Source organism: Tinamus guttatus, unplaced genomic scaffold (genome assembly GCF_059628265.1).
Source record: "Tinamus guttatus ecotype Peru unplaced genomic scaffold, ASM5962826v1 Tinamus_guttatus_pri_ptg000339l, whole genome shotgun sequence".
NCBI classification, from domain to species: domain Eukaryota; kingdom Metazoa; phylum Chordata; class Aves; order Tinamiformes; family Tinamidae; genus Tinamus; species Tinamus guttatus.
In genome coordinates this window covers 41,338-64,941 of record NW_028288873.1, presented here as the reverse complement: position 1 = coordinate 64,941, position 23,604 = coordinate 41,338, and the positions used below count along the sequence as shown (strand labels likewise).

Here is a 23,604-nt window from a genome sequence, read left to right as displayed (position 1 = left end):
CACAAACTGGGGAAAAAATACCAAAACAAAAAACCCAAAAACCATACACAACCAAAAAAAAACTTACAGGAATGATACATGGATATGCACTTTCCCTTAGGAAAGTTCCAGCTTAGACACATGGATCTTAAACTAAGAGCAAAATTCTAGGCCCTCTCGAAGAAAACTTTAAAAACTTTAAACTCTAGAAACACAGAAGAGTAGAAAAAAATTTAAAAGAAAAAAAAGAGAGAGATGAGAGAGTTCAGCTGCTTCCAAGTATTAAATACAGCAGGTAACATGGAATATCACAAGTTTTGGTTTTTGATTTAAGTTTCTATTACAAGACAGTTGCTTGCACTGTTTAACTAGGCAGCTCCTAATGCCTTTACACATCCAAGTCCAAGAAGGCAGAAGCCTGCACAGAGGACAGCTACGCCTGAAGAGACATTCTGAGGCAAAGCTACTTGTTATCACATAGTCATGTGCTCTGGTAAGACATAGGATATGTCATCCCAGGGGTGACGGTAGAGGCCTTGCTTCAACCTTTTCTGATCCAGGTAGTGTCCTAAAACAAAAATGTCTTGGGTTACAAGATCAACATTCTTGGTCTTCTTAATCTTAGATTTTTTTTTGCCTTGAAACAGCTTTGATTTTTGGACTTGTAGAAATATTGTACAACCCCAAAGGTTCTACTTGTCTTGCATTTGTGGTGACAGGGTATTTCATAGTAGGATGGAAGGGGAAGGAAAAAACAGAAAACTTACCAATGAATCCCATACTCCTGCCTAGGACAAAGATGCCATTAAGAGCTCCTATATCAATATATTCATCTGCTTCTTCCCTGCAAAAGAAAAGAAACAGAATGCTTCTCGATATTGGTTCATTTAAGGAGCAACTCTTAAAAAAATGGTTATGAAACAGCTCTAGTGTCAGTGGCAACACTGAATGCATGCAAAAGCTTCCTCCTTGCCACGAATCCAGGCTTCATTTCCTTCAGTGTCCTGAAATGATGGCCCACATGAGCTGGCAGTAAAGCCCTTGTCATTTTGATAGTGCCATGATCTAAGAGAGCTCAGCCCAGACTTACCGTGTGAAAGAGCCACAATTCCTGAGTGCATCAACAAAGGCAACTCCAATTAAGCCATCTACATTCAGGATAAGATTTGGTTTCTGAAGGAAATAAAAACACACCACAAATTAACAGGGTTTGCCATTGTGAACATCTGCACACAGACCATTCCTCCCTCAAAAAGAGGGCTCAAAACAAGGTAAATACCAGCACATTTTACCTTGGAAGTTGTAATTTTTTCTACTTCAAGTGCATAGTCCAACAGTGGGGTGGCAGGGAAATGCTGCTTCACATAGTCTTTGAGAATCTGAACTCTCATATCTGGATTATTTATCTGCAAGTTAAAAAACACCCACATTATACATACACATCTTTCTACTTTGGCAAATAAGCTTTATTATTTACATATCTAAGATTTGAAGCTTGAGATTGGAGCTCTTTGAGTACCTAGCTGCTTTTGAAAGGTGCTAGAGCTAACCCTTTTTTATTCCCCTTCTTCCCCCACCTCGAAATCCAAAACAACTCTTCTCATTTGTACCTGCAATACAGATTTCTTACCGATTTGACTCGGTGTCCAATGCCCATGATAAGTCTCCCTTCCTTCTTCATTTTATTCACAAACTCCATGGGGATAATGCCACTGTCAAAGGCTTTGCTGAACATTTTAGCTGCAGCATCCAGTGCTCCTCCAAACCGGTCACCCTGGGTCCAACACACAAGGGAGCTTTAGCAGAGGACTCTACAGTTAAACTCCAAAACAAATACAAGACAGATCTTCCACATCCTTCCTGCCTATTAACGTGGCAATCATTAATCTAGCTAGGCAGGCATCTGTTTATAACTGACAAGTGTCAACAAGTAGCTAGTGGAGTCTGTATTAAAGAGAGAAATGCAACCTAAAGCCCATTTTATTCTAGTTATTACCTACCAGTCTTGGAAAAGACTTAGCAACTCTGCATGGATAGCTTCTGCAAAAGATTTGTAGATTCAAACATAAGTCTTGCTTAAAAGTGGAATAGATTTTAAATCTACAGCAGAGAAGCTCAACAGTAAAATCTTCCCAGTAACTTCTCACTGGGATCAAGCTACTTGCCTACGTATCAGTGTTGAATTTGGCAGAAATTCAAAGTGTGAGTGACAGTCTAGTCCACGACTGTGTAGTCATTTCAAATCCTAACTTGCTAGTAGTAAAACCTAGACTGATTAGTGAGTAATAAAGTGAATCTCCTGGATAACAAGTACTCACGATAGTAAGGAGGCCTGAAGTGAGACTTGAGACAAGATCTTTTCCTGCTCTTGCACAGACAATAGTGTTGTGGGCTCCAGATACAGCAGGCCCGTGATCTGCCGTTACCATCAGACACATCTCAATAAACTGACAGGCATATTTTGGTAACCTGACCAAGAGAGAGACTGAAGTCATTTATCAAAGCAAACAGTAACCTGGTACTTGCATGTTACACTGGATAACAACTTCCATTTTAGGTTTATGCGTGATGCAGATTTTATTTGTATTCCATCTAGCTTTCACAGGAGCTACATAGCTCCCAAGGTGAGTTGACACATATTCAGGTGATCAATAAGCTCTGAGGTCCTCTCAGAGGAGGGATAAATTTCAACAAGTGTCAAAAATGCTTCTTATGAATGTGTAACCAGCCCAGATGAAGGCAGAAAGCAGCTTTGCTATTCAGGTTTCCATGGAGGCTAGTAAGCAAATACGCACAGAACTGCCAGTCTCTCCAAGGCTGAAATATGACAGCTGTAACAAGTCAAAGGATGGAAAACAGGACTAGAATGGAATTTTTCTCAATGCATCACAACACTTGTTGAAAATCTTCTTCCCAAAGCTGAACTACACTGCAAGAAGCCTTGAAATGCTGATGTGGTCTCAAAGGGAGTGGATATAGGCATGATATTTCCAGTGAGTATGTTTGTGAAAAAATCCTGGAGCTATAGCTGTCTATTACTAGAAGACAAGTGTCAGGTCAATTTGGGAGCTTTCCCAAAAGCTGCCTTACCTCCTTTGAAACCAGAGAAGTCCCAGAACCCCTCCAATTCCCATTTCTTCTTTGAAGACCTCAGTGATGGGCATCCCAGCATAAATCAGTTCCTGACCTCTCTCATCACAGATGCTGGTCATAAAGGAAGCTGGCTTGCGGATGAGACCCAGCTCCTGGAATTGCAGCATAGATGGGATTTTAACAGCCCGCCCTTAAAAGCAAGGGACACCAGGAGGCAAGTACAGAGTGACCAAGCAAGAAAGTGTTAAACTTGCCCTCAGGCCTCCACAGCCCAGTAACAGGCACAGCCAGGGAGCCCACAGACAAGCTACAAAGCATAAAATATAAATTCCACGGATAACTTATCACCATAAACATCAACAGCCACAGCAAACATCCTGCCTGGTTTTCAAGGAACCAAAGAGTCAGGCAAAATAGCATAGCTCACCCTTGCCCAGGAATAGTCCATTGGCACAGTGGGAGGAGGCACTTCCTCAGCTGGTTCAATCACTCTTCTGGCAACAAGATCCTGATAGACAGACCTAGGGAGAGAATTCAGTTAAGTCTTTTCAAGAATATAACTGAGGCAGTCGATCTAAAAGAAAAACACAGAAGTAGCTTTTCTAAAGCAGGAATACATTCGTGTATTAGCTCAGAGTGAGTGCCCTAAGTTTATAGGCCCTGCTCAATGTGACTCACTGAATGAGCTCTCCCAGCTCATCAAAACTCCGGGGAACAAACACACCAGCTTCCTTCAAAGCCTTATTCTTTGCAACAGCAGTTTCAGAAGCCTGGTTGGCACAAGCTCCTGCATGGCCAAACTGCACCTATAAAACAAACAAACAAAAAAAGCAATAGCAGGAAGGAATAGAAGCCTTTAATTGCAGAGGAAGAAAGCAGAACACAGATCTCACTAGCAAACCGACTAACACGAGTGACTGTGTCCAGCTACTTGTTTGGGTGAACAAATCCCTGCGGTAGCTGGTCAGTGCTGCAATAAAAGTGTTTGCTCATCTAGAATCACTCCAGGCTCTTCCAACTGACATGGTCTTCCTAAATTCACCCCATGCTCCAGAGTTCCTTTACATAAGCACCTTCCTCATTCCTACTTCTGAATTCCCCCAGCTACTAAAATCTGTTCCATTCAGTGGGGTCTCTGGACTCCTTTGACTTGCAAGCAGATTACTTTGCAAGCCTCCAGTGACAAGCTATAGAAGTATAGAAAGCTTTTACAGTATTAAAGTCTGCATCTTAAAGCACTACTGGCAACTCTAGAAGGTTTAGGTGAGTTGGAAGAGCAGGATATTCTCCTCCTGCCTCATATATTTATTTAGCTTATGCAGTTGCATGTGTTTATGCACCTACCTCTGAGGAGAACATGGTAGCACAGGTACCAATACACCAGCACACCACTGGCTTGGTGATACGGCCTTCTTTAATACCCCTGCAGATCTTATACTCCTCTGTGCCTCCAATCTGCAGAAACAAAGAGCACCAACTTGGCTCGGAGCTTGCACAGAAATCAGCCCCAAAGGGGACACAGAAGCACTGCTTGCTTTGCCCCTTCCTCTCCCCTTTTTCACTGGGCAGTGCCTACAGCCTGGAAAAACAAAAACTACAGCTCCCTTACTCAGAGGGACCAATATATAAAAAGATATTCAAAATCAGTATGAATAGCTGCCACACATTTATGGGTGTTACTTGGCATTCTTGCAGGTAGGTCAGATGCTCCCAAGTGACTTATGAGAGGAGGGGAACCACAAAAACAGACTTGAGGATTTCTCAAACATGAGTGATCTGGTTTCACTCACCTCCCCAAGCACTACAATCATTTTCACTCCTGGGGTATCCTCATAGCGTAAGACATGATCCATAAAGGTCGAACCAGGGTATCTGGGTAGAATGCAGGGAAAATGCCAGGAGTTAGATTTGTTCCCAAATGTTTCTGAAGGAAGAAGTGTTAACAGACAACTTGCCTTTTCCCCTCTAAATCACTAACATCCAGGAAGTTTCTGCTGTTGACTGACTTCAAGTGGTGTCTTTGCAGCTACGGAATCTTACCTGTCTCCTCCAATGGCCACCCCTTCGTAGACCCCATCCGTGGTTCGGGAAATTATGTTGTTGAGCTCGTTGGACATCCCTCCGGAGCGGGAGACATAGGCCACGCTGCCAGGACGGTAGAGTTTCGATGCTAAGATGTTGTCCAGCATACCTCCTGTGTTGCCTATTTTAAAGCAACCTGGTTTGATCCCACCAACCTACAGGAGATTTAGAGAAAGACACAAAGTTCTTTAAAACATACACAGGGATCTATGTGCACTTCTGTAAAGCTGTCTTTTCCAATCAATGTTTAGACAAATACCAGGACAGTACTAGGTACTAGGTCCTAGGACCTTCAAACTGGTAAAAAATTGTGCATTTTAGCTGTCTAAAAACAAAAGAGATTGTCAGAGAAGGCTGATTTGAAAATTAAAATAGATAGGTAAGAAGAGAAAGAAAAGCCATCACTCCTTACAGTTGCAGGGCCAATGATGGTGACTCCTTTCTTATCAGCAGCCTTGATCAGCTTGCGTGTCAGTGCCTCGGGGATGCCCTCAGCAATAATGGCAATTGTGCGAATCTGCAAGGAGACAGAGTACTCAGTGTCATCTTAACAGGTCCAGAGGAGCAGAGTTCCCTTTACACAAGTTTTAGAAGTTTATCCACACAATATCACACCCTGCATGACAGAGTTTGTTATACAATTCCAGTATCTTCCACAGAATCTACAAGGAGTTCAATTGCAACACGCATCTGCCAAGCCAGCAGACCCCAATGCAATCTGCTAGTGTTCTTATGGTTTCAGAAACACTGGTCTCCTTGACCATTTGAGCAAGAGCTTCCTCCTTTCCTGAGCTTTTGATTCCTCACTCACCTGGGGATAGTTCATCGTTTCCACAGTGCTGTCGTAAGCAGAGCGCAGAGATGCGAAGTTGATCAGAACATCCACCTCAGGGTGCTTCCTCATCGCATCAGACATGTTCTTGTACACAGGGATCAGGATTTCTTTGTGGCCCCAGTAGAACTTCTGCCTGTGGTCACCACTACGAAAGAAAAGACAACAAGGCCTTAAGGTTCCTCAGGCTGCTGCAAAGACAAGGAGATTCAGTGCATGCAGAGAGGTGTTTGCAAACCCCAGTTCTCAGACACCAAAACTGACTGCAAGACACTCACTATCACGTGAGCACACACGGGAAGGGACCACACTAACAGCAGAGGTTCCTCAGAGCATAGAACAGAGCAGCCTATGGAAGGAGATGGACTAATGGGGACAGAGGCATCCAGCAAGATGAATAAGCTCTCCCACTGTGAAGTTACCAGAGCCTTAATTCTACTGCAAGCTGGAAGACAGAACGAGGCAGAGTAATGAATGAGGTGCGTGCAGAGCTGCGTTATGGGCTGGAACAATCCTGGCCTGGAGGAACAGGGAGCCAGTGTCTGTGGGGAAGAGCCAGAGCAGCCATTCAAGGACCAGCCAACTCTCCAGGTCTGCTCCAGTGATTCCACCCCACACTGGAGCAGATGTACTTGGAAAAGCTTTTCTGCAAGTGTTTTTCATATAGGATAGGCTTTCTGAATGGAGCTTCACTGTATCACTGCTGCTCAGTCATTTCAGAGCCTAGAGATACTGGCTGTGTTCTCATTCTGTCACGAATGTTACACCATATTTCCCCGTTTCCAGTCTGGCTTCCTCCAAAACGTCATGCAGACACAACATTGTTCCTTCCTAGCCTAAACTTTCTATCCCTATGGCCTTTTCCTCATTAAACAGCTGCCACCCTGCGGTGCCTGCATTCAGTTTTAGTACCTGGGAACAGGCACTTGCTGGGAAGGGATCAGAGCCGCAATCACCAGCGCTGCAGGCAAAGAGCACAGGGTGCTTAATGGACAGCTGGGGGGAAGACTCCTCTGCGTGACAGAGGTTGATTAATCAGCAGTTACCCTGGGTGTCCATGAATCCCACAGGAACTGAACCAGCCTCCTGGCCTTGCTGCGGCTCCTGCAAGGACCCTCCACACTCAAAGTAGTTCAGTACAGTAAGAGGAGAGGTTCCATGGGGTCGACTGATGGCAATGTGAAATACTTAAGTTAATAGTTTCTCCCCACAGCTGTTCCTCACCATATTATCTGGCTCTAGCAACTAAGATTAAACAAGATAAATCGCACAAGAGAACTCTGCATCAGACCATGGGATCTGCAGACTTCCTGCCCTCTGCAAGAAACTGCTGCCACTGTCAGATTGTACAAACAAGAGGGGAAAAAGTAATTCCATCTGCTTCTCTATCAGGCAGACTATGTTCAATCTGATCAGTAAAGCTACTCTGATTCTGGCTGGTATTTGGAGGGGAAAGTTCCAGCAGGCACAAATTGATTTGCTCCAGACAAATACACAGCAAATACTAGGCAAGTGGAGAGACCTCATACAGTCTTCCTGCCTCCATTAAGCCAATGGGCTAGTGTAAGAGCCCAACTAGCATTGCCTTCCTCACCTGTCAGGCAGAGAAAGCAAATTCAGACCCTCTTGGAAAAAGGATGAAGTGGGACTTGAAACAGCTCCGTTTTAGCCCTGAAATTTCATGGAGCATCTTGCAATCAATGGCTGAAGGAAACACAAGGAACACCCTGCAAAGCCAGTTTGATGGCAGGAGGGAGCAAGGTGTGAACGTAGAGATGTAGATTAGGGCAGGGCTGTGCTAAAGAATAACAGCAGTTGGAAGAGAGGAAACTGAGGGAAGGATTCGGGAGAGGCAGCAGCCAGAGGACACTCACGTGAACGGATAAACCATGGCAGCTACTGAAGGCTCGTCCCGGGAACAAACGTAATCGAAGTCCAGCATTCCCTGCACTGCCCGTGTCTGCATCCCCCAGATGATGGCCTTGGTGTGACGGCTGAACAGCGTCGTAGCTTTACCTGCCCAGGAAAGGGAAGAAAACAAGAGACACACACCCAAAATGGACCTCTGTGCAGGACAAAAGTCATAGGCCAACTGCCTGCTGCAAGTCTCCCAAATAAGCATGTTCCCCTCCCTCCAAACCCGACCCAACAGCTCGGCTGCAGGGGGTAGTAGCCACACTAGCCAACTTAAGGAAGAAACTGCAGCTGAAGCAGCATCCCCCTTCCCAAGATTCTGAACACAACAGCCAGGTTTTGGGTTTCACAGAAGGGGCAAGTGCCTCCTCCTCTCCCCAGAGAGGTCAACCATATTCTCCAGCAACTGGGTGTTTTCTGCAAAGCCATAAAAGGAAACTTTGCCTTTTATTATTAATATATGGCCCATAAAGTCCTTGTGAGGGGACCACACAAGGCCTGGTACACATATCAGGAGGCCACAGCAGGAAATAGGGGAGCACAGGAATACAGCAAAAGTCATTTGCCCCCCTCTAGCTCTTTTTGGTTTTGAGAATTCAGTAACTTTTGGGACAATCAGTTAATGCAACCCAAAACGTGGCTTTGGGGGACAGAGTCACAGGAAAGGCAGTAGTTCAGCTAGTGAAGATGGACCAGTTGCTTGAAGTACATTTACATCATTTGTCACAGCAAAACATTCAGTTTGACTCCCTTTGATTCCCCCCAGTTTGTTTCAAGACTCTCAAGAAGCCTGAGCTGATTCCTTAAGTCGAAGCTGATCCAACTGCTGAGCACAACTCAGTTTCTTTCTGGCTTTGAGTCACAGACAGAAAACATTAAGGACTCTGCAAGATACTGGTCTCTTCCTTTAGCAAGAAATCAATCACTAATTCCCCTGCACAGTCACAGTTTAGATGAACTGCCACATGGCTTGTATTTAGGAAGCTCACCTCCACCAAAAAAATGTTTTTCTTGCAGGTAATTACAATGTAGTAACACCCATATCCATAGGAAGGAAAATGCAGACCCAGGAAGGTGAGGATTTTTGCCTAACATCACACAAGGAAGAATCTGCTCTGCCCTCCTGTTTCAAAGCACAATGGGAAAAGGGCTCAAGGCTTCACTTTGTCCCTGATTCAGCATTTGTTCCTACCCAGCGCAGAGCTCAAGGACGTACACGATGCCCAGAACTGGGCACCAGCTTTAATGGTTTGCTGAACTGACACGGCCACAGGAACGCTTGGTCCTTTCGGTGACTTTTCTGTGCCCTCCAAGGCTCGTACGCACAGCACCCGTGTCACTGGGCTTCCCTTTACAACAAGGGGCCACTTATTAGGAATAGTTAGTGATTCCTTCATTTCTGAAAACATTCAAGAGAACAAAGCTTTGCACAACGTGCTGAGACTCCCTCCCTAAAGATCGTGGGAGAAAAACATTCGAGTCCTGTCCCTCCCTCCCCCAGAAGTAATGAATCTCTTTTTGCAATCAAATATGCAATCTGCACTTCAAAACTACTAAAGAATTTGTGTGGTGCCAACTAGGTATGCTGGGGAGGAGGGAAGGGAAGGACCAGACAACACTGCAAACTTTTGCAGAGAGAAAACAGCAACAAAAACAAACTAAAAGTCAGCTGCCAGCAAGGCCAGACACATTCAGCTAGTCACACGTGTCCTACCTGAACCAGGTCTTGAAGCTGGGATTGAATCTGTTGAAGAGAGAATCACTCATGCAACGACATGACACAGTTGTCTGCTGTCACCCAGCAGCTCACCAGGGCACTGGTGACAGGGTGCTGTTATCTCCCTCCACCCACAGCACTCGGGGCTTCTGGCATTTGTTTTTGTTTAAAGCAACAAGTCTAGAGAACCAGAGACTCCAAACCACATGTCTTTTTCCTTCTCCGAGCACAGAGGAAAAGCTACATAGCTCTTTTCTGAACGGCTAGATTCCGTGTTATGAGATAGACACTCTGTTCATGGTGACAGGCAGCTCTGAAACCCACCCTCAACTGCACAGTTCCTTTTTAAAGCAATACCAAAGAAACATAGCTGGGAAATATCAGCAAAATTGGCTTGTACAAAAAACCTTGGAGCATTCCCCATTGTGCTTCCTCTCCAAGTGCCTGACACCAAGCTCTGCCATGCAAAAGGGTTTTACTTCTCCCAAGGAAAACACACTTCAGGCCAAGGTGACAATTCCCTGGCACTGTAAGCTCCACAGTTCAAATTTGCATGAGCAGTGCTTTAAAGAGTTCTGAATCCCGCTGCTATCGTGTCACACTGCTGCAAAAAACCTCAGTATCTCCTCACATTTAAGGGAAGAGCAGGACAGGTTCATATTCTCTCCCTGACCAATTTTGCTCTGGCTTTCCTTCCCCTACAAGCAAGCTCTTACCCAGTAAGGCTTCCAAAAACACAACCAAAAGGCTGCCCGAGCTCTTGCAAACCACCACGCCAAGGCCATTTCCTACAACCTTGAGTACAAAAAGCAGTAACCCCAGATCCTACTTGTTTGGGGAACAGGTCACAACTCCCGACCTGAGATGGTTTTCAGCACTGTTTGTAGAAGGTTCTTCCTGGAAGATGCCCATACTAGGAAGGACTCAGGCTAGCTACACAGACCCAACAACATCCTATAACATCATCTCCCAAATTGTTAACCAGAAAGCAGGCCTCAGTTCAGCAGCCACAGTCCAGGGACTCCAACCTGTTTTCCACTGGCCTTGCATGACGAGAGACAGGAAAGCTGGAATTCTCAAGTCACACTGTTCCCTTGAAAGGGACATCCCAGTCCAAGGCAACTTAACTCACCTTGTTTAAGCTAACAGCACACAGGTGACAACACTGTAAAAGCACTAACTAAATTAAAACAAGCAAACAATCAAGATAGAAAAACAATTTTGTGATAGCTTTCTGACTGGATAAAGGAGTAGTTAATCTCTATTTTCCAGCAGAATGCACTAGGTCATGCTGTCTTGACAATCTGCAGCAGAAAAGAACTGCTAGCAACCACACACAGTGCTGCACTTACCCAGAGGTGCTGTTGGCTTTGCCTTCTTGGCTGGAGCAATGTCATCTGCTCTGGACTCGGAAAAAGAGGCTGTTCTGCTTGGTGCTGGAGTCTGAAAGATTTAGAAGCCAAGTCAGGAGGAGACTGTGTCAGAAATGGAGACGGGGTATTTTCTTCATAGTTGTGGCCGTGCAAGGCCTTACAAAGGGAGAATTCCTGCAAGGGGGGAACTCACCGAGGGGCTGCCGCTGGCGTTGAGGAGGAAGTTGGCAGTGTGAGCTGCAGCAGGGGGCTGGTTGGGGATGGGCCGGTGGCCCAGAGCCATCCCCACGATAGCCGTCATGTGGGTCTCCGTGCCGAAGACATGGATGGGGATCCCCGTGGTCTTCCCTGGGGACGCAGGCAGAATCATAGAATGCTTAAGGTTGGAAGAGACCTCTAGAGATCATCCAGTCCAACCCCTGCACACGCAGGGTCACCTAGAGCACGTGGCACAGGGCTGCATCCAAGCGGGTTTGAAGATCTCCAGAGAAGGAGACTCCACAACCTCTCTGGGCAGCCTGTTCCAGTGCTCTGGCACCCTCACTGTGAAGAAATTTTTCCTTAAGTTCCTGTGGAACTTTTGGTGCTTCAGTTTGTGGCCATTACCTCTAGTTCTGTCAGTGGCCACCACTGAAAAGAGACCAGCACCATCCTCCTCACTGCCTCCCTTGAGGTACTTCTAGACACTGCTCAGGTCCCCTCTCAGCCTTCTCTTCTCCAGCTGAACAGGCCCAGCTCCCTCAGCCTCTCCTCACAGGGCAGATGTTCCAGGCCCCTGATCATCCCTGTGGCCCTGTGCTGGACTCTCTCCAGCAGCTCCACATCCCTCTTATACTGTGGAGCCAAGGGACAAGATGAGCTTCTGCTGAGAACGTGAACCCTGAGAAGGCACACCAGAAAGCAGGGAGGAGAAATAAGAACAAAACTTAAAGGGATGGTTCTTACCCACTTCTCCCATGACACGCAGTCCTTCCTGGTAGTTCGGACCTCCCCTTCGCACAAAGATCCTCACCTCATGCTCCTTCAGAGGGCCTTGATAGTCTTTAATTGCTCTCACAATGCCCTAAGAAGGGAATATATAAGGCAAAATTGCACTACTGCAGGAGCCTTTAGAAATAGTACAGCTCATGCAAGGCATTAAAGACATCCCACCACCTCTGTCCCTAGCACACACTCCAATCTGTGCTCAAAAGAGTCTGAGAAGACAAAAGTGTACCTAGCACTTGGTCTCTCTGCAGGGGAAGGAAAAGGGATTGAACTGCAGAAAAAAACCCTTAAAGCCACAGAGTGCATGCTGGGCTCATATTCAATAGTCACTTACTTTAAAAGTGGCTGCCACATTGGTGAAGTTAGCAATGCTGCCTCCAATGATTAGGATTTTACCTGAGGAAAGAAGCACTAAGTAAAATAACCTGTTTTAAGAACTGAGTTACTTCTAGACCACGAAGTAGTTTAGAACATGAAGTAACACAGCGCTGTAGTTCAGCCTAACCAACAGTTCTGCTGAGAAGGTATTGAGCAAAGCCTAGATAAGAGTTTTACACCAAGCAAAAAGTTTTCTGGTAAGAATCTCTTGATCCACATTTATATTCTTTGTTGCATGGAAAAATACAAGTCCCGACTCTGAAGTAAGAGCTGAAAGAAGCCCACTGCTATCGCATCCAGAAGGAAACACCACATTAACAAGCTCTTCCAGGCAGATCTGAACATAAAAGCACACCAGAATCCTTCAGATCCTTCAGTTTTCCTCTAAATGCACCTGCACATCTGAATGAATTTGAGCCACACACCCTTCCCAACTAGTTCATTAGTTGATACAGTCCAAGCTCCAGCATCTTCCTTACCTTCGGGGTGTTTCTCTCGGGTCATGAGGGAGAGAATAGTCTTGGCATAGTCGTAAGTTTGTTGCTCACTTGGGGCTCCCGAATATTCACCATAGTTTGCCAGTTCATTCACACCTCCCAGGTCACAAATGGTGTCACTGTAAGGAAAAAGCCATTTAAGAGGTTACTTACCAGGACCTTTATAATTTTCAAGTGACTATAAAGCATTCCAAATTCCTAGGAAAGGGGTAGAAGAACAGTTTCTGGTACCTGTAAACCACAGAGGCGCCGCCACCAGCCACCATGGTCCAGATCCTGCCTTTGGGATTGAGAATAGTAAGTTTCAGGCTGGCTCCGCTCTTGGCATCCAGATCCGCGATGTAGGCTTCCTGCAGACGGAGCAGAACGCGGCTCTGAATCCTCCCTCCGTCTTTGGCCAACTACCACATCCTCCTTCTAGAGCAAGGGGATGCTGTGCCCAAGTGAGCTGTAGCACTCCCACATATCCCCTTGATGGGGACTGGGGTTACAAACGTGATTTTAATAAGGGAAGGAGACCCAGCTCCTCTCTCAGGCTCCAGAGCTGATGGTGTTACATGTTCTCCAAGACGAAACACTCGGAATGGATGAAGACAACTCGAAGGGGAAATTGGCTTGAGCATACACTCACATTCTGATTCTTGTTGGGCAAGATCAGACCCTCCAAAGACCCTGCTGTCTTCACAAGGCAGGTTGTACTAAGCTGCACCAGCCTTTCCATTTTATCAGGCTTTTCCACCAAAGCTCAGCAGCCCTTGGAAGCCCCCCACTTCCATGGCTCCACATACCAGAGTCACAGGAGAAAAATATATGTGTCTCCCCCAAATCAAACGTCTCCCAACTGAAAAGTCCTGTTCTGACCTTGTCAGCAGCCCAAGGGAAGAGGAAATTAAACTGGGCACATGCAAGGGCTACGCTCTGGCTGTGCTGCAGCCAGGAACAGTCACCCAGGGCACTGTCATTTGGCTCACTGTGGTGTCCCTGTCCCCCAGCGGGCCTGCCTGTTGAAGCAATTTATTGGGAGTTCATTAACATTCTCACTGAAGACATCATAACCTTCACAGTGACTTGTGGAGGGATGATTCAGAGAGACTAAAACTGAACTAATCCATTAAAGAGCAAATTGAGTTAAGTGTTGGCATCCAGCAAGCTACAGGGAGAGAAGCAGCTAAATGGATCTCTTGGCCCTGTTACAGAAACCTGCCCTGGTTTACACATAATTATTAAAATGAAAAGAAATCAGAAGGACAAAATCCCTTCTGGAGACAGTAAAAGGGCCACCTGCAGTAAGTACCAGCACAATTAAGGAAAGAGCTCTGCTTCCATCAGCATGAAGCTGCTGGGAGCCTATGCATGAAACAGCATCTGTGCGACTAGCAGTGCAAGTCCAGGTAATTCTGAGAGGGCACAGGCACTTCTGAGCCTTAAAAACAAAAAGCTCGTCCTCAGGTCACTTCTCATTCTTTGCTTTCCAAGCAAACAAGTGGATTAACATGTTAACCTCCTGAAAAATCTTCAAAATGTGATGGTTGAAAGGATCTTGCTTGCATTTCACTCCTACAGCTTTTGCACCCAACTGGTGTCTTGTTCTCAGGAATTAAACTGAAACATTGAGGAAGTGTCAGCCCACAAGTCTACCAGCAAGCAGTGCTCCTCCCAGAATAATAATGCTGACAGGGAAGCAATGCAAGCAAGAACCAGATAAAGAAGACTGGCACATAATTCAATGAAGTTAAATATAAATCCCTACTTAAAAAGAAAATTCAGACTTCTAAATGAAAGAAGTGAAAGAAAACCCAAAGACAGTATATAATCACAAATCAAAATGCTATTATGAGAAATACCAGCACTACACAGGTTGGCCCAGGTTCGATGCTCTGTTTATGAACGAGAACAACAAAGTATTTGAAACACAGGAGCAAAACCCTCACAGAGAGGATAACCCCAGTGTCACACACACAGCAGGAAGGATCCCTGTGCTGGGGGGATATGGGCCCACAGGGGTTGTCCACTTGCCTCTGGATAAGCTTCCCGGCCAAAGGGAGGAGGGAATTCCACATCTCCCCACTTCACTTTGCAGATGTAGTCGGCGGTCGCGTCGATCTTTGCAGCCAGGTCGAGGATGTAGACACCATCGTCGGTTACTACTGCATTTGAGAAATAACAGACTCAACTGCGTTTTGCACAGAGGGAAACTTTACAGACTTGCTCAAAGAAACAAACAAAAAGCCATCCAGGGACCATTACAAAAGCTAGATCACATTTATTCCCTGATCTCCACCCTTGTTATTCAGCAACGTTTGCCAAACCTTCAGAAGTCTCTTAAGAATCAACTACTGACCACGGTCACAGACCAGGCTCAAGCTCAGATGCTGTTTTGCTCTGATTCAACAGAGCAATTTCAATGTTCTTGACCTCTGACTCAACATCAGAATCAGAAGTTTTTGTTTATACCAGGAAATCAGACAATAAAACAGCACCTAGTAACTGCCCCCCTTGTGGATTCACATCATTGAATGTTCCAAGAGACACAGTCATTTTCACAGTTCTTCTGTGGCACCATCTAATACTTTTATGAACTACATAAATCACAGAAGAGTAAAATAGAGGAACAGGAAGTCCTGTATCTGGGCTCCAAAAAGCATTAATTACCTAATGGATTGATCTCAAGGTATGTGAAATACAGATCTTCATAAAGGTTGAACAGTCCAGAGATGAAGCTAGCCAAGACACTGAAAGGGAAAAAAAATTAAATACAGATTCATTACATCAGCCAAATATAAAATACAGCCTGCCCTGCTTCATTTGTATTAGTGGCCAACTGCAAATTTAGTCAGTATCAATTTATTTCGCTCTCATTCATCTTCTCTGGAAGAAGTCTAGGTGATGACTCAAGGAAAGGAAGACCTTGATGACTCATCTTAATTGCACTCCACCAAACTCCTGGGAACAGAGTTGCTCAGTCTAATCTCAGAGAGACTGAAATAGATCCTTGTTTCTTAATGTCAGACATGCATCTCTGTCAGATCTAAGATTCATTAGTTGGGATAGGGAAGGGACTGCAATAAACTGCATTAGTGACAGGATACTTCAGCCTTCTATTGCCAAACAAAGGCAGTCATGACGACTACAGGCATTTAATTAAAGGAAATGTAGAAGTTTAAACCTACAGTTCAGCTTGCAGGGAGCTTAGGAACATCTAAAAAAAATAACCTCTTCAAGTAGCTGAATTGGGCAAGGCACAACGCATTCCTGAATTAACAACCAGACTCCCATCACATTTCCACTGCTAAATAAGTGAAACTTCTATCCTGGCATGAAGGAATCTAGATGCTCTCCCTGTCCCTGACACGGTGCAGGTCAAGGCTCCGCTAGACTGTGCAGAGCGCTCCTGTCAAGTGACAGCTCCAAGAGCTACCAACACTTGTTTTCAGTTCCCCACGAGGCTCAGAGAGTGTCAAAACTTGAATTTATGATGCATGGCACATTCTTGAGAGCAGCAATAAGGTCAGAAGAGTGACTGCTAGGGTGGAACAGTGTGAAAGGAAGCTGCACTTAAAAAAAACTGAGGGGAGAATGGTGCTTCTGGGCAGCTAGCAGTGCACAGAGCTGACAGGGTACCAGCCACCCCTACTTACTCTCTTTTATTTGCTGGTGCATGCTGCAGGAGATGTTTCTTTATATCCGATTCGCTCAGCTTTTCGTCCACCCCCACGAGCAACTTCTGCGCTTTGGCATCGACGTCTCCCACGTCCACACCTCCTTCGTGGTGGAAAAGGACATAGTCTCCCTCGCGGGCAGCGTATATGCACACGTAGAACTCTTCCTCCTGCAGCACAACAACAATAAGTCACACGAGGAGCACCTGCAGCAACGCGGGGCAGGGAGAGCTGCCAGGGAAGAGGCAGCATGGCACATTCCTGAGTTTTCCAAGGAAAAGTAGCAGAATCGGACAGTGCTGGCCTGGGAGGGAAGGTGACAGGGCTCAGAGTGCTTTGCCCTGGAAAAACCAGCCACAGGAGCAGCACATTCCACGTGTGCAAGATGGGAGCAGTGGTGGTTTCTTTCTAAAACTGAAGTACAAACCTCAGGCTCTAGCTTAGCTGCCAGCACCATCCTTCCCTGGGTGCAGGGAAAGCACCTACGTCCCAGGTAATGGTCCCTTACCCAAAGCCATGACAGAGGATGAAGATGTCACCAGCACAAAGTGGGACATCTCCCATGGGCAGTTTGTTGTTTGCCCATGGGAACACCAGAGGCAGCAGGAAGCTGCTTTTTCCCTGGCACCTGGGCCCTCCTCATGGGATCTGAGCCACTGCAAACAGCAAGAGCCACCAACGCAGGTCCTAAGAAGCCTTTGCAGGGAGCAACACTGCACATCCACACAGCTCTGACATCAGTCCTGCCATCCTGACACGCTCCCGAGCCTCTGCCGTCTCCACTCCATCAATCCGAGTAACACGCAAGTCAGAAAAGATTTAAAAGCCCTTTTTTAACGCTCTAATTGGGATACAAACCTGTTTGTGGGGGACGAAGGGCTCAATCAAGAAATTCTTCAGGATTCCCTTAGCATTAGCAATCTGTAGGCAGAAAACAAGACAGGCACCAATAAATGCTTATCCAATATTTACATTTATGACAGCATAAGACGTGCTTTGAGAATGAATTAACATTGCTCTGAGTAAAACCATTTCCTCCTGAGCATCTCTCCAACACATATCCTGGGAAGCCAGCTCTGCATCAGGCCCTGCTGCTACCCGGTGCAGGACTGGAGCACTCCTGAGCTGGGTAGCGAGGGGCAGCAGCCCGAGCCCAGGAGTCATCCTGGAAGCTGTTGGTGACCAGGGAAGACCCTTCAGCCTCTTCTCTGCAGCCCCAGAAGGCAGGAAGGGCCTCAGAGCTGTTCTGCACAGAGGCTTTCCCTCTATCCAAAACCAAGTGTCCTGGCTAAGAGGACAGTCCTCCACATGCCATGACAGATGCTCTGCTCCTGAAGATGCTGCTTCGGGAACAAACCCCACACACTGTCCCAAGTCCTTGGCACAGTCTTCCCTTGGATGAGGTTGTGCTCAGCGGTTATTTTGACATCCACCCATTTTCCTGCGGGGGAGGCACTTGCTGCTGTTTCATAACGGCCTCCTGGGCAGCCCTGCTGCAAATCAACCACCATAGGGGCAAAGCGCCTTGGGACGAAACCCCACCAGCTCCTGGCACGTGGCCATCAAGAGGGCAGACTGTTCTTTACTGTTAGCACTGCAGTAGCACTCCCAAAAGAATAAATACTACAAGCCAGCACCGAGTTAAAATAAGGACTTGAAACGTCACTTGGTCTTCAGCCAAGACATACTGGCTGGCTACAAGGAGAGTTTTATGACAGCTTTTATACCTGTCTTGTTTTATCTGCCTGGAGTATTAATGTGAAGCAGTTTCACAGTCCAGCTAGACGGCATTTGAGCTATCAGCTGCTGAATCCCACGTGGAGGGGATTTTCAGAACAGCATCAGTTCCTGCTGAGCCCTCATGGCACAACCCCACGGAGCTCACGGGGCAGCGGGTCGTAAGGACTGAAGAAATACCTGTGCACCAGGATCCACGATGCAAGCAGGCAGAAAAAACACCACCAAAGCCCTCACGCTTTTGCTGCTGCTTGTGGCTAGTACTCACCGTGGTTTCGTGGCCCAGGCGCTGTTTCAGCCAAACTTTCACCTCATCCAGAGTGAGGTTGATTCCAACCAGCCCAAGCTTCCCACGCCGCTTTATTAGCTGATCTGGCTTCACCACGAGGCGCTGCAGGATCATGCAAGAGGGATTGAGAGACAGAAATTGATTTTGGTTAGACATTCTCTGCAGATGGCGAATCTGGAAGTTAAGTTCTCTGGAGAACCTCTGTCAGAATGTGCTGTAATCTCTTGGCTGCTGCCTAACGTGCTGCAGTTAAGCAAATGCATCTCTAGGCACAATATGCCTTCAGTGTTTGGCTTTGTGCTTGGAGAACAAACTGCCTTATTTCTCCTCAAAGGTGCTTGGGTATCAGCAACTTTGCAACGTTGACAACAACTCTTTCAATGCAAGTGTTGAGACAAGTGCTGCCTGCTCCCTGGCTAGGAGAGCTCACGCTGAACACGCTCCCTTTTGTGAACCATTTTCATAAGATACATCATGGAATTGGTATCACTCTAAGCGGAGGCTCACAAAGCAAGGCTGATACAGAGACAAGGAAAGCCAGCCACAAGCACAGCCAGCTGATCACAAACCCATCTGCTCCACCTGAGACCAGCTACAGCCAAGCAGCGTGTACATATTACAAGGTTACAGCATTGTAGCCGATATCTAAAAAAGTGTACCTAGATAAATGTCTTCCTGAGCTTGCAAATACCACTTTTGCTGAGAAATGGTTGTTGCTCTCCTACACAGAGTTAAATCCTGCAACTTTTGCAACTCACAGTACAGAGCCAAAACCCGACATGATGCAGTTGCAGAGACAGCGACGTGTCTGCTGAGCAGACCCTGCAGCCCTTCTCACAGCCCAGGAGGCTGCCTCGAGGACCAGGCACTGCCCTTGCTCTCCTCTGGCATTCTGCAACCTTTCTAAAAGCCCTACTGATATTTCCCCTATTTTCACCTAACTCTGGCAGCTGAGTGTAGAGAATTCAAATTACTCATTGTCAGGTTTCTATAAATCAGTAAGAGGCTGTGAAATATTCCTGTTCTGCTAACTGGTGCCTTAATATAATTAACCACTGGAAAGGGGCCAGGGTGGACAGCTAATAAAAGGAGCTCTGGAGATAAATTCTCTGCAGAAAATGCATGGCTATAAAGCACAAAGACACCAGCTGACATCTTAAGAGCACATGGCTCTCTCACTCTGCCTGAATTAGCCCAGAATAACTTCATGGTTATTACAGCAGCTCCTAACCTGCCGACATCTCTGCTGGTGTATTTTGGCAAGTCCTCAAGGGGGTTTTACAATCACAGCCCTGAAACAACAGCCCCGGGCAGGCTGTGTTTCCTCATCACTGTCCCAACGAGCGCTGCGGGTGGCAGGGCCGAGCGGGGCCGCTCTCCTCACCTCGCTCAGGAGCCAGGGGTGCTCCTGCGTGAGCCGGGCCCAGTCGGTGTCGGCCGTGACCCGCGCGTACTTGAAGCGGTTCTGGATGGCCGAGGACGTGCAGATGTACTTGTACAGGAACTCCTTCCCGGTCTGCTCCGAGATGGCCTTGGCGGACATGGCTGCCTAGTCTGCATGGAAAAACAGCTCATGAGATGCACACAGAAGAGGATAATTCCCATGCAAGCACAAGGCACACAGAACCCGGGCTGGGATTCACTGTAACTGAGCCTATAAACCTCGCCTGACCAAGGAAGGGCTACCCCACACTGCCCAAAATCTGTTTTTCCAAGAACTGTGGAAAGAGGGGAAGATGCTGGAAAATTCCGATTTGTCCCCTTTGGAGGGATGGCCCCATAGCACTCTGCCACCTCATCACACAGGAGCACAGACACACCCCACGCTGCTCAAAACTTTCCACTACAACGTCTGCTTTCAAGAAATGCTATTTCGGGGATCTGCTGCCTGTCCCACGTTACCTGCTGGTATTTATTCCTCCTGGTAGGAAGCCAGGATGTCCTGGCTTTCCAAGCCCCAACTGCCTCCTCTACAGGAGCCTAAAGGTCAGGCCCAGAGACAGTGTCACGTTTCAGTGCAGTAAAAGCAGATGGAAAAGGTGACAAAAATGACAAATGCATTTCCTAACAACAAAGCGTGCTGTCTTTCTCCAAGGTGACGTCGAGACCTTGAACAACACAACAGCTTTTGAGTCCACATCTACAAATTCAAACCATCACGCTCATGGTAGCTGTGTCAATGACCATGATGTAAGTGTCCACAACCGTAGGAAACCGAACCCAGCGACTCAGGATAACACTCACAATGTTAAAGGCAGTCAAAAGCAAACCCGGGCGGTTGGAATAGCAAGGACACCAAGGGGATGCTCCAACACAGGGACACGAAGCACTCGGGCCACCCCGCGCTGCAGAACCGCTCACCTCCAAGCACAGCAACCTGCCCGATCCCATCCGCTGCTCCTCTGCCTTCTCCCCCAGTCTCACCACCTCCTTTTTGCAGTAACACTGCGGGTGCGAAGACAGCAAACCCAGAGGAACAACAGAGGAAGACGAGATCCCCGCGCGATGTGAGCCGTCCCGCAGCGACGGGACGAGGCTGCTCTGCCCTTCTTTTCTGATGCTTCACCAAGAAATTTCTCGATGCATCAGCAAGTCTTCAATCACATCCCTTGCTGGGTTCTGCAGCTGCTCCTACCCTGCCGTTCCCATGGGACAGGCAGCCCAGAACAAATGCTGAAGCCTCCCGAAATGCTTCAGCCTCCCGAGCCGCTAAGCTAAAGGGATCAGCAGGAAAGAATCCAGCGGGCATCAGCAATTCCCAGCTCAGCGCTGGGACAGGCAGGCGCAGCCACCCCAAGAACGGGCTGCAAACACGGGGCGAGATTCCCGACGGCAGCTCCGCACGGGATGCGGAGCGGGGATTGTCACCGCTCCCCAGCACCGGGGCCTCGAATCTGTCACCGAGAGTCTCATTTTCCAGCACACTGAACACGGGCAGCACCAGCCAACACCAATGAGCGATGCATCACTAGGAACACGGAGCAGAAAACAGCAATTCCCCTTCTCCTTAAGGAATAGAGGCCACAGCACAACGTTCCCTTCTACCGATCCATTCCCTGGCAGACACTGCCCTGTTCACGATTCATTAAGTGAAACTATGAACCGCAGTTGTCTTAGGACCCAAATCTTGGGCACTCTGAGGCACAGGGTCCTCCTTGCCCTCAAGGACGCTCTCCTGGATGTCCAGGGGCTCTGCTGAGGGGACATCACATCCCATCACTATTTGCACAGGTGGATTCTGCCATAGGAATAAGTTACTTGCAGAAACGTCACCGATTTCTGCGAGGGAATTGCGTTACATTTACCAATTGCTCCAAAGCAAACAGCTTCCCTGCAACAAGTTAGCTTTACACAATCAGCCACGGCCATCCAGCTAAAACCCCCCGTTTTGTTTTTTTCCAGTCCTCCCTGCAAGTCCAGGGGCCGCAGCACAAACAGATCAGGTTCCCTGTGCTGGGGTACAAGGAGCACTTGATTCCCCAGAATATCACCTGTCAAATATGCCAAAAAGCTTCTTCTTGGGCAAAGTTTCTCAAGTGCATTAGCAAACAAAGAGAGAAAGGTTCTCAGGACGATGGTTACAAGCTAGACGAGAATTAAAGAGCTTGATGCGGTCGTGTTTGCTGGACACGACCGATGAGTCTGCCCTGGTAAAGCAGGAAGTAGCTGAAGGAAAATAGAAAACAAAAAATTGATGGAGAGATACATGGGGAAACCGGAGATGGCAGAAAAAACAGAATCAGCGTGAAGCCTCCTTGACTGTGCAAGGAGGGATAACAAAATGCAGCACTGCTCACTGGAAATACGGCTGATTCCGGGGAAAAATAAAGGCCCTGAGTGAGTTTGTGCGTCCTGCAGCGCTCGCCGCTCGCAGAGGTGCCCGCAGCGCCCGTGGACACGGAGGCGGCTCCCGCACCGAGGCCTCCTCGGAGCGACAGGCCCCGTGTCGGCGGAGCCGCCTCCTTCCAGGCCGGTCACTCATTAACGCGGCTCGGAACGGCCCACGCGCCGGGTTACGTCAGGCCCAGCCGGCGGAGGCCGCTCACGGAACAGGGAAGCTCCCCGGCGGGTGCCATGGAGAACGGGGGCAGCCTCCTGCCCTCCGCGGGGCCGGCCCGGGACCCGCGCGGGGCCTCGGGGACCGGAACGCGGCGGGGCCGGAGGCAGAGCCGCTTTAGCGCTGCTTAAGGAGAGGCTCCGAACCGCGCAGAGCGGTACCGGGGAGCGCAGCCTCCGGCCCGGGGCACGGCTGCGGGCTCGGGCCGCCCTGGCGCTGCAGCCGGCACCGCTGCTCCTTCAGAGGGGGTTATAAAAAGGCAAAAACGAGAAAATCCTCCAAAAAACCCCTCGCCGCCACCCGCGCCTCCGGGCGCTGCGGGCTCCCTCCCACCGGCGCACAGCGGGGTTCGAACGGAGCTCGGGACTGCGGAGCATGGACGAGTGCGGAGCCCCGCGCAGCGCGACCGCCTGCGGCCTTGGCCGCAGCGCCCCGGGCCTCCCCTCGAGAGCTCCGGGAGGGGCGGAGGGGCCGCTCCGAGCTCCGCCGCTTCCCTCCGCCCGGGCCGCGCTGCGGAGCCGCCCCTGGCGCCTTCTCCCTGGCGGCGGCATCGGGCGAGAGCGCCCGGCCCGGCCCGGCCCGCACTCACCTCCGCGCGGCTCCCCCAGCCCCGGCGCCGCCGCCGCCTTTTGTTGGCTCCGCGCGGCGCGGCCTCCCCGGCCCAGGCCGCCGCGCGCCGCCCATTGGCCGCCGCCGCCGCCACGTGGCCCTTGCCTGAGCGGCGTCCGAGCCGCCCATTGGCTGCCGCCGGTGGGGCGCGCGCGCGCGCGGCCTGGCGGGAGTCGTAGTTCCGCCCCCTCCCCCGGGGGGGCGGCGGCCGCGACCCTGAACCGCCCCCCCCCACCACCCGCGGGGGGGGCGCGGGCGAACACGGCGTGACGTCAGCAGCGCCAAGGCCCGCGGGCGCCGCGTGCCCGTCGCCCTCGTGTCACCCTCGTGTCACCCTCGTGCCACCAGCCCCCGCCCACACCCTCCCCGTGCCACCCGCCCCTGCCCGCCCCGTGGGACTG

The 23,604-nt window shown here is 48.7% G+C and overlaps 2 protein-coding genes across 3 annotated transcripts in view; one reads left to right on the top strand and one right to left on the bottom strand.

Moving 5' to 3' along the window:
- LOC104572241 (NF-kappa-B inhibitor-interacting Ras-like protein 2) overlaps positions 1-23,604 on the top strand; it is a 208,426-nt gene that overhangs the window by 145,173 nt on the left and 39,649 nt on the right. The gene's annotated exons all lie outside the window — the stretch shown is intronic.
- ACLY (ATP citrate lyase) lies at positions 422-23,266 on the bottom strand. 2 transcript variants are annotated; one of them, XM_088529711.1, is made up of 29 exons: positions 23,184-23,266; positions 19,922-20,091; positions 18,517-18,639; positions 17,370-17,432; positions 16,491-16,681; positions 15,505-15,584; positions 14,865-14,999; positions 13,084-13,198; positions 12,835-12,971; positions 12,312-12,373; positions 11,936-12,053; positions 11,184-11,338; positions 10,970-11,060; positions 9,615-9,644; positions 7,861-8,002; positions 5,966-6,134; positions 5,567-5,671; positions 5,113-5,309; positions 4,863-4,944; positions 4,417-4,527; positions 3,751-3,878; positions 3,500-3,593; positions 3,070-3,224; positions 2,298-2,448; positions 1,610-1,753; positions 1,272-1,385; positions 1,070-1,152; positions 747-823; positions 422-547 (listed from the first exon to the last, which is right to left on the bottom strand). In XM_088529711.1, the coding sequence occupies exons 2-29, from the start codon at positions 20,078-20,080 to the stop codon at positions 453-455; spliced, it is 3,306 nt and encodes a 1,101-aa protein (XP_088385837.1). In that variant the 5' UTR covers positions 20,081-20,091; positions 23,184-23,266; the 3' UTR covers positions 422-452. The 2 variants fall into 2 exon arrangements, with proteins under 2 accessions (XP_088385837.1, XP_088385838.1); XM_088529712.1 differs by lacking the exon at positions 9,615-9,644 and having other exon boundaries at positions 23,184-23,265.